This window comes from Nanorana parkeri, unplaced genomic scaffold (genome assembly GCF_000935625.1).
Source record: "Nanorana parkeri isolate BGI_ZX_2015 unplaced genomic scaffold, ASM93562v1 scaffold757, whole genome shotgun sequence".
NCBI lineage: Eukaryota > Metazoa > Chordata > Amphibia > Anura > Dicroglossidae > Nanorana > Nanorana parkeri.
The window spans coordinates 261,570-272,354 of NW_017307025.1; the positions used below are offsets into that span (position 1 = coordinate 261,570).

At 40.5% G+C, this 10,785-nt stretch overlaps 1 protein-coding gene across 1 annotated transcript; it reads right to left on the reverse strand.

The window, feature by feature from the left end:
• Positions 1–258: 258 nt before the first annotated feature.
• On the reverse strand, positions 259–10,519 carry GALE (UDP-galactose-4-epimerase). The gene is made up of 10 exons (XM_018564511.1): positions 10,388–10,519; positions 8,926–9,041; positions 6,652–6,765; positions 5,406–5,582; positions 4,545–4,658; positions 4,116–4,182; positions 3,761–3,846; positions 1,367–1,444; positions 1,166–1,280; positions 259–435 (listed from the first exon to the last, which is right to left on the reverse strand). Exons 1-10 carry the CDS (start codon positions 10,506–10,508, stop codon positions 377–379), a joined length of 1,047 nt encoding a protein of 348 aa, XP_018420013.1. The 5' UTR covers positions 10,509–10,519; the 3' UTR covers positions 259–376.
• Between the last annotated feature and the right edge of the window lie 266 nt (positions 10,520–10,785).

Here is a 10,785-nt window from a genome sequence, read left to right on the forward strand (position 1 = left end):
ATAAGGGTTATAATGGTATTTTGACTGGGTATCTGGAATACGGGCTGGCAACTTCTCCACGCCATAAGGATTTCCACGGTTTCCTTGGTTTGTAACAGTCAGAATCTTACATTGAAGTGCCACACTGGAAATGTAAACCACTAGATATACATTTATTCCAAAATGAGATTAAAGAATGTGTCACAGACCCAATGTGTTTCAGGGGATAAATATATGCCTGGATGTCTAAATTTACAGTGTGGCTCTTCAATATCAGGATTCTGAGACTTGGTTTGACAGTCTACAAGTTAGTTAGTACTATGCAGGACTCTTGTCCAGATTATAAATAAGTCTAATGAAAGCAAGTAAAAATAATAGAGGAATCAAAAATGGCTTCTCAGGAACTAGTGCTGAACCCAGTTGGATTTAAGGACTGCCACCGCCACAAATCTTCACCTGTAAAGAGAAAAGGAGCATTTTTAGCGCTTCAAAGATAAGCATTCAGTTACAGATCTGGTAGTTCCTCATAGTAAACTGGACTTGTTCTGTAATGTCTATCCAGCGCATTATGAGTAACCATTACTAGATATACCACACCCTGGGTAAATAAGAACATTTACAGGCATTCAGTTTCAGAGCAGTGTTGAATTTATAACTTTATCTAGCACAAGTTGAGCTGGTGGAAGTTTGTTCGACGAGTTTATGGAGCAACTGTCACACTTGACAGGGCATGAATTCAAGTTAGAGACAGTCTAGTCAATGTACCATGTAAATAGTTGTCAAGGTCTAACTTGCACCAGTTTCTTGCTTGAGGGAAAATCTGAAGCTGGGCACAGAAATACACAAGAACATCAGACCTGTCATCAGTTCTGGCTTTCAGTAAACATTTGCCCAATTCCATAATGTGCTAAAATCAACGGAGATTAGTTTCCTCCGACTCAAGAGCAACTGATTTACCCTTTTGCCTTATTTCATCTCTGCAAGTGCTCTGACATTTACCAGTCATTGGATTAGCAGCTAAATAAAATGCTTGCCCAAGTAGAAAAACAAACAAATACAAAAAAAGTAAGTCACATTCCCAATTAGGCATTCATTTCCAAAATCTCACCACAGAAAGTCCTATTATCCAATATCAATAACACTGCATTTTATTTTCATTTGCAGGGGCTATTTTTCTTTTACTTACACATTCTGTCCAAGCCAAATTCTGCCTTCCAGCCAAGTTCTTCTTTAGCTAGGTTTGGATCTGCGTAGCACGTTGCAATGTCCCCGTCCCGTCTTGGTGCAATTTTATAAGGAACCTTAGACAGACGTATACACGGTGTCATTTCTTAATACACAAACACACACACACACCACACACACACACACACACACACACACACACCTTTTTGCCTGATGCTTTTTCCATCGCTGTCACCATCTGCAGTACAGAGTATCCTACTCCAGTGCCCAGATTATATACCTGCAAGGAATAAACAACATAAGGTATATGCATTATATGGGCATGCAAATGCTCATTAACCAGTTGACATCCGCGGTGTTAAACCCCCTTCCCATCCAGGCCATTTTTCAGTATTCAGCGCTGCGGTACTTTAACTGACATTTAACTACGGGCGGACGGCAAGAGGTTAAGGCTCTGCTATTAGCATTCTCAGCTCTTGTACACATATGCCGTAAACAGCAGTCCACTCTACAATGGCTACAGAGTCTCTCTGACACTTTATTCCACTATTTAGGATAAGGACATGCAAGGGGTGGTCTCCACACGTGAAATAGCCATCGGGCAAGGGCCCCAAAAGATGATCGACCTTTTCAAGGCATAGAGACTACGTTTTGAATTTTACCAGCCAGCCCCAGTCAATATATGTCAGCTTTTAAAACGAGAGGATGTAACCTCTCGGAACTATCGGAGGAAAAACCTTGGGGACCATACTAAGCGGATGTTATCCCATTGATCTCGTTCCCACTTATGTTTTCTCTGTGGGAGGAATTTAGTCAGATATTTAGCAAGTAGCTATGAATATAGATACAAGATCAGGCCACTAGTATTGGTTGCTTGCGCCAAGGTGTCATACATCAGGGTGGAATCAAACCTTATGGGCTTAACTTGCAAGGTATGATGTAAATACTGATATGATTTGTTTTCAATGTCAACCTCTGCACACCGATGCTGAAAAGTTTTAAGGATACCATCTTCATACAGAAGTGCTACTGTATTCGCAACAGCTTGTTGCCATTGCGGGAACATATCAAGTTAGACAGCTCTATGAGGGATTCATCTTGCCATAGGGGAGTATAGATAGATGCCTGATACCAGGATTGTTTACGGCATTCCAAACCCATTCCAGAAAGTACAGGGTGGGGCAGCTGGCATATGCTTTAACAAAATGTTAGTTTCCAGCTGATGTAATAGGAAGAGCAGCAGTTGTCCTCCTTCCAGACAGATGTTGTAGCAGGGAGGCATGAAAGTAGATCCAGGAATTAGGAGCAGTCCCCCTAGCCCTGTACCCTTTGGGAACTGTGGGGTCATTAAGTTAATTCTAGGGCCCCTCTTTTTCCAAATAAGGTCTTGGAGTACACAGATACATTTAAAAAAAATAATAATTCAGAAGGATCTTTTTGAGAAGCTGGACTCTTTCTACACCTGATAGTGGGAGTTTACACCATACAGTACATTTACTGCTAAACGTTTGTAATAGAGGAGCAAGATTGAGAGAAAAGGTATTCATCAATATACTTCGAGATGTACATCTCCAAATATCTAAGAAACCAAAAAGTCTGCATATAGGATATAGAGTCCACCAGAGGTTACAGCTCTGGATCTATGGGTGAGAGTGGAATCATTCCAAATAATCAATAAACTAAAGTAATGGGCAAAGATCCTAAATGGTAGACATGACAGTGGAGAGAGAGGCTGTCAGCCAAAATCAGCAAGGTGTCATCAGCATAAAATCCACTTTTATCTTCTTGGGATCCCAGTATAAAGTCCATAACCTCATTAACAATATTTAGTAAATACCTCTATGTAGCTTTTGAATTTAAAGGATGCTTTGTCGTTTAGACATGAATACATTCTTTAAAAAGGCATGTTAATGCACAAAGATTTCATGATTTTTGCCCGTTTCAGTCTTTTGGCGAACCAGTAACTAATATACCTTGCGTGCATTTGAGCCTGTCTACATAATGTGCAACTGAAGCCATATTTTAGTTCTGGATAGAGTGGAGATGGATTAGAACACCTGTCAGGACACTTGTTCAGGCAACCCTGCTAACCACCAGTGATTTCCCTAATTTTGGAGTAATTTCCTCTCACTTCCTGTTGTGGCTATCGGGAAGAAAGTGAAGGTAAATCTCTCCAATGAAACACAGATGGCAAAAAACATAACAGCTGACAGGAGTTATAACCCTTATTTACTCCAAAACTTTAAAAAAAAAAAAAAAGTTTAGGCTTCATTTCTACTTTACTAAATAGCATACAGTAGGGTGACACTGGGAGGCTGGTTTACAAGCAGTATGCAATTACTATTGAATACCCTGTTTTTTTGGACTTTTGTATGTTGCTTTTGGCAGTCAAAGGGTTACCCGAGTGTGGTCCGGGACTGAGCTCAGGTAACCCACAAAAGAATCTCCATTGTTATGTATAGAAGTCATTTACACCATAAAATGAATGCTCTGTGTGCAATCTGCATTTCAGCCATAGTTCACCCACAAAACTCTTGCTGGGTGAAAAGTTTTCTAAACTGGTATAGGAAAGGTGACTTGAATAAAATGGACTGACCTTACAGCTACCACTGGTCTGTAGTTTCCCGAGAGCAGCAATGTGACCCTTAGCCAGATCTACTATGTGAATGTAATCCCGAACACCTGAAAACGGATGTCCAAAATGCAGAATATTAGGAAAATAACATTCTAGGTTTTAGAAGACACTCAAATGATGTACTGCATTTTAACTAATATATATATATATTATATATATATATAATCTAGTGATGTGGTGACATTTTTAAATGATTAAAAAGGATATTATGATTCACTGTGCTTTAGTAAACTACACGTCATCCAGTTAAGATTTAGATCGCTTGTTCTTTCACTAACTGAAATATACAGTATGTAATCTAACCCATAGTGCTTACCTGTCCCGTCTGGTGTGTTGTAGTCATTTCCAAAGACATTTAAGTGTTCACGTCTTCCAACAGCAACCTGAAAAGTACAGAAAACGTGCGTTAGGCCTGTTTTTTCTCCTGCTTTCTTGCGGACTATAAAATCTAATAATTTTCAACTACAAACATTGAAATATGAATAGTGTGATATTTCCTACAACATTTTGTGTGAAGAGTTCAGTAACATATAACTGATATTTATAATTGTAGTTTAACTTTATAATTGTATGAAAACATCTGAAATCATGGACTTTTCATATGTCAGACTAATTGGCTTATTGAACACATCAGATTGATTAGTTTGTTGTACACAGTTGTTGCTGAGATCAGGAGGGACATAGGCTGGCTGGCAATTTATAGTTCAACATAAATACTGTATATATATTTCCATAGTTTGCAAACCTGTGAGACGTACGGCATCAGATTATTTGGAATTCCCTGAGGATCTTCTCCAATGCGACCAGATTTGTGGGATCCAATGGGGTTAAAATACCTCAAGAGAATAGCACTCCATTCCTAGAAGACAAAAGATAACATAATAGATAATGTCTGAGCACCCAGTGTAAAATGAACCAAACAATTCCACAATTTGCATACTAAAGCCAACTTTAATGATATATTTAGAACACACGAAAGCCTTTGGATCAACATTTCAAACTGGGAGTTTAGCAACGATGAGCTATATACACACTGCCTGACCAAAAATAAAAAAGGAAGGTCACCCCCTGGATTTAGCTAAGCATGTAGGCAAGAGCCTTCCATTGGATACTTACTGGAGTGATTAATATGTTCCCAAAAAATGAGGTCAGCTGCCTACCTGAATATACTAAATGATCAGGTTTTTCCATCAATTGATTTTTTCTTCCCTGATGGCATGGGCATATTCCAAGAAGAAAATGCCAGGATTCACTTGGCTCAAATTGTGAGAGTGGTTCAGGGAGCATGAGACATCATTTTCATACATGGATTGGCCACCACAGGTCACCAGACCTTAACCTCATTGAGAATCTTTGGGATGTGCTGGAGCAGACTTTAAGTAGTGGTCCGACATCCCATCATCACTACAAGATCTTGCTGAAAAATTAATGCAACTCTGGATGGAAATAAATGTTGTGACATTGCATAAGCTTATCGAAACAATGCTACAGTGAATGTGTGCCATAATTAAAAGGTGGTGCAACTAATTAATAGAGTGTGACCTTTTTTTTAGTCAGGCAGTGTATGTTCTTAGAACAGATTCCCTTTAAAAGGTTTATCGCTCACCTCATCAGCTTTGCACTGATCCATGATCATCTCCTCAATGAAATATTTTGTTTTTCCATATGGATTTGTGCATCCACCAGCTGGGTGTTTTTCATCTATAGGAAGGTACGTGGGATCTCCATAGACAGTGGCAGAGCTGCTGAACACTATTTTCTTTACACCATGAGAGTTCATAATCTGGAAGTAGAAGACAAAAATGTTAATGACCTATTGTCCCCGAAGAACTTACATATTTATCAGTTTGCAGGACGTGCCATGTACCTTTGTGCTGATATATGAAATGAAGCATGATGGCTTAAGTCAGACCCTGGCTTCTTAGAGGTCTTGGATATTCCAACAAGATCTCCTTGCTATAGCTTATAGCTAATTTCTCACCTACCTCTGTATTTCAAACACTTCCTGCTATACTCAATAATATTAAAGGGGTTCTAAACCCTCCGTTTTTTTTGCCTATATCTACTGCTAGCAAGCAGTAGATAGAGGCAAGAAGTGTAAAAAAAAAAAAAACCCCGCTTAAAATCCTTTTAAACTTATCTAGTTATCGCCGCTCGTTCCCGCGCCGAGAATCAGGAACTGCTCGTACGGCCGCAAAGGATCTTGGGGCGAGCGCATGCGCAGTTACGATTCTCGGCCGGGAGACGAGCAGAGACGCAAGGTAAGTCTATGGACGCGTGCACACGCCTGCAGACACCGCTGGATCGGAGAGACAGAGCAGTCAGCGCTGGATCGGAGTGACGTCACACCGCTGGAGGGACACATGAAAACATGGGGAAAGAAGAGGAAGATCGGAAAAAGAGACATCATTTAAGAAGTGCTAACATTTACATTGGGGGGGGAGGGAAAACATTTTTTTGCCTTTAATGTCACTTTAAATAAATAATTCCAAATGGCCACGGTAGGTGTGCAGACTCAGAACCTCACCAATAGACTCAACAAGAGATATCAGAAACTGTCAGCCTGATTAACTAAGTCCTACCAAGAATTGAACTAGGATTTTAGGGTGGACTGACACTTTAATACTAGGAGTGTTTGTGGTTTCACTCTGATATAAACGATGAGCCAATATTCTAAATTACTAAAATCAGTAAGACTGGATAATAACAGTGTAAATCTTGAATTCGATTTTGGAACAAAGTTGAAACAAACTATGTTCAGTTGTGTGTCTGACATGAAAATGTCTGATGTACAGCATTTGAATCACAGACTATCCTACCCTAATGGACACTTACCGCAGAAAAACACTCACCTCCAAGAGCTGGATTGTGCCAGTAAGGTTCACCTTATAATACATCAATGGCTTCTCCACAGACTCCCCAACTGCTTTCAGACCCGCAAAGTGGATTACAGCAGAGAACTTGTGCTGGAGAGAGGACAAAAGTACATTACATTAACAATGAGAAGTACATTCCTCTACATGGTTCATAAAGAAACACCTACTACTCATGAAAGGAACATTTTTCTTATGTTAAATAGATTCCGACATAAAAATGAAAAAAAAAAACTGCTGCGGGTATATATTATAGGTACCTGAAGGTGCCTGGACATACCTGCAGCAGTTTTTGTTATCTTAATTCAGGGGTGGACAAATTAATTGGAATTCTGCAGCCAGTCTGTCCAATCCAGGAGCCAGCAGGATTTTAGGAGTCGGATCCATTGACAACTAAAGAAAACCTCAAAAATTAGGTGCCAGTTGTCCTTTTGTTTTTAGGAGACCTGGTTCCTGGGATTTGTCCAGCCCCGTTTAATTTCATGACAATGTTTATTTAAAGCAGGGGCGGAGACATTAATATGAAATTCAGTAGCCAGACTGTCCAATCCAGAAGTCAGCAGGATATCTTTTAGGAGCCAGCTCCATTGAAAACAACTAAAGACCTTAGACGCCAGCTGTATTTTTTTTAGAGGAACATTGGCTGCCTGACTCCTGGGATTCTGCCCAGCCCTGATGTCCTTTATAGTAACATTGCTCTCAATGGAAGGCGTCTCCTCCGGTGACAACTCAAGATTTTGGATTTTTCCATCACTTCCAGTCCTGGCGACAATGTCCTCCAGTAAAAACAGTGAATTTTCCCAGGGGAACACAAACAGCAGTAAAAAAAAAAAAACTGACATGGGGGTCTATCCCTTCCCAAATCTATGTAATAATAATAATAATAATAATAATAATAATAATAATAATAATAATAATAATAATAAATAACAAATCACATAACATTTTATTGTTATTAAAAAAGTTGTTTTCAATCTTTATAAAATCTGCTGCTTTTATTAAAATAGCTGGTGATCTTACAATGAAGTCCCTTGTTCAGGGACTTCCTGTTATGGAGCAACACATTGCCACTCCGTCACATGATCCCCTGCTGGCGACTACAAGTTGCACAGGCATGGTCCACTACTGTCACTATCAGGAAGCTGGTCAAGGACAACGATGTGCATTCAGCACTAGATTTTCCACCATACTACAGACCCGGCACCATGGTCCGCATGAATGTGCTTGCCGATGCACTTAAAAGCATCAACAATGTAGAGAAACGTGGCAAGCGCCAGGTTCTCATCAGGCTATGCTCAAAAGTGATTGTGCGGTTCCACGGGGAGACTTAAAGTGTATTCCTACTTTTGCAGTCAAATTTGAGAAAACCCCTCCATACGTTCGTTATGTGTTCCTTTCCACATAACGTACTGAAAAATAACAAACTTTAAAAAAAGTCTTTTACCTGTTAAGACGTTTTATTAAATTAGGCAAGATGGCTGAGTCCAGGTTTTTCTTAGTCCTTTCACAGTGGTCTGTCCCAATGGAAAGTCTTGGGACTGAAATTTGAGGATTGTGTTGATCTGATAAGCTTCATTAACATACATTAGGTCCAGCCACCTCTGAAAGGACAAGCCTCCTCACCCCTCACAGCCCCTCCTAACATTTCAAAAGAAATAAGAAAAATGTTTAACCCTTAAAACCCTAACCCAAATAAAAGCTATTGAAACGGCATTTTGTATTTTTAACGTATGCCATGTGAATGGGAACAGGTAAACATGAAAAAGGCGTTATCCCAATTTGGCTGCGAAAGTGGAAATACAGGATGGTGTCAACAGCCCCAGATTTGATGTGCAGCTGAAAGATCTGGAGAAGTGGCAGAACAACCTCCTGCCTTCACGTCAGTTTGGCTATATTGTGCTCACAACTTTCTCTGGCATCATGGACCACAAGGAATTAAGGGGGGTGGGGGAAACAAAACACAGGAAGCAAAATCCTAGGTTTCTTTTTCTAAATGTTAAAGCAGGCAGGACAATAAACTGTTATCAAAAATGAAATAAATAAAAAAAAACAAAAAACACTAGATCGAGTGCATGTAGACAGGAAGTGGTCAAAAGACGTTGCAGGAGATTCACAGCAAACAGGATTTTTGAAAGAAGTATGGTAACTATTTCAGATAGGCAGTACGTCGGCAAGCAAAATGTCTTTTTTTATTTAGGGTTTACATCTGCAAATGTAAGAATAAGAATAAAAGAATAAGATTAAAATCAGTACCTTGTCAAACACACTGTTCAGGGCAGCCCGGTCTAGCAAATCCACTTCTTCAAACTCAATCTTCTTGCCTACAATTTCTTGTACTCTTTGCAGACTTTCAGGTAGCCCATTGACCCCTTGCAGAGACAAGAGACTGATTACTCCAGATGGTCATTTATGACAGCCTTGTTACAACTTCTGAGCTAGCTCCAATATTAAATGAAAAACTGCTGTAGCACATATACACTCTATTTCCAAAAGTATTGGGACACCCCTCCAAATCATTGGATTCAGGTGTTCCGTGAAATTTCCTTGCTACTAAATATTCCATGGTCAGCTGTTAGTGGTATTATAACAAAGTGGAAGCAACTGGGAACAACAGCAACTCAGCCACAAAGTGGTAGGCCACGTAAAATGACAGAGCCGGGTCAGAGCATGCTGAAGCGCACAGAAGTCGCCAACTGTCTGCAGAGTCAATAGCTACAGACCTCCAAACTTCATGTGGCCTTCAGATTGGCACAACAGTGCATAGAGAGCTTCATGGAATGGGTTTCCATGGCCGAGCATCTGCATCCAAGCCTTACATCACCAAGTGCAATGCAAAGCGTCAGAAGCAGTGGTGTAAAGCACACAGTCACTGGACTCTAGAGGAGTGGAGACCTGCTCTCTGGAGTGACGAATCACACTTCTCTCTCAGGCAATCCGATGGATGGGTTTGGCGGTTGCCAGGAGAACGGTACTTACCTGACTGCACTGTGCCAAGTGTAAAGTTTGGTGGAGGGGGGATTATGGTGTGGGGTTGTTTTTCAGGGGTTGGGCTTGGCCCCTTAATTCCAGTGAAGGGAACTCTTAAGGCGTCAGCATACCAAGACATTTTGGACAATTTCATGTTCCCAACTTTGTGGGAACAGTTTGGGGATGGCCCCTTCCTGTTCCAACATGACTGCGCACCGGTACACAAAGCATGGTCCATAAAGACATGGATGAGCAAGTTTGGGGTGGAGGAACTTGACTGGCCTGCACAGAGTCCTGACCTCAACCCAATAGAACACCTTTGGGATGAATTAGAGAGGAGACTGCGAGCCAGGCCTTCTCGTCCAACATCAGTACCTGATCTCACAAATGCGCTTCTGGAAGAATGGTCAAACATTCCCATAGACACACTCCTAAACCTTGTGGAAGCCTTCCCAGAAGAGTTGAGGCTTTTATAGCTGCAAAGGTTGGGCCAACTCAATATTGAACCCTACGGACTCAGACTGGGGTGCCATTAGTGTTCATATGCGTGTAAAGGCAGAGGTCCCAATACTTTTGGTAATATAGTGCATATCTAGGTCTGCACAACATTCTATAATCAATATTAACATTAATTAGGATGTACAGATCTCCTCCTGATAGAAACGTCTTCACAAATAAAAATTATGAAGAACCCATAAAAATATAACAAAGTTAATATATAACAAAATCAAAAAATTGTTTGGCATACCTCGAATAGCATTGTGGAAATTATCAATGACTACTGGTTCATATCCAGCTTCAAGAAGTTCTAGGACACAGTGGCTACCTATATAGCCAGCACCTCCAGTCACCAACACCTTCCCAGCCATTGGACTACCTGTCTAGACACACAAGAGAGAAAAATAGGGAATAGAAAATGTTTAGAAAGGAGAAACTCATTGAATGATACAACTGACTAAAGATGCTGCCAGTAGAACTTTAATTAAAAACATGAATCTAGCCCTTGGGTCCTGCACAGCCATAAAATGCACAAAGACGTAGTGTTCCTGGAAGTTACTTTTACGGAGATGGTAGGCCGAATGAAAATCATGCCACATGGAGGGGGAAAAAAAACTTGGCTTTCTAAAACAGCACGTAGACCCCTGG

Coding starts and splice junctions, on each gene's coding strand:
- GALE (XM_018564511.1), bottom strand. CDS start 10,508: ATGGCTGGGAAGGTGTTGGTGACTGGAGGTGCTGGCTATATAGGTAGC. Junction 6,766..8,925: donor TGAACAGTGTGTTTGACAAG/GTACTGATTTTA, acceptor TCCTCTCTCCAG/CACAAGTTCTCTGCTGTAAT. Junction 1,445..3,760: donor AGACCAGTGGTAGCTGTAAG/GTCAGTCCATTT, acceptor TATTCCTTGCAG/GTATATAATCTGGGCACTGG.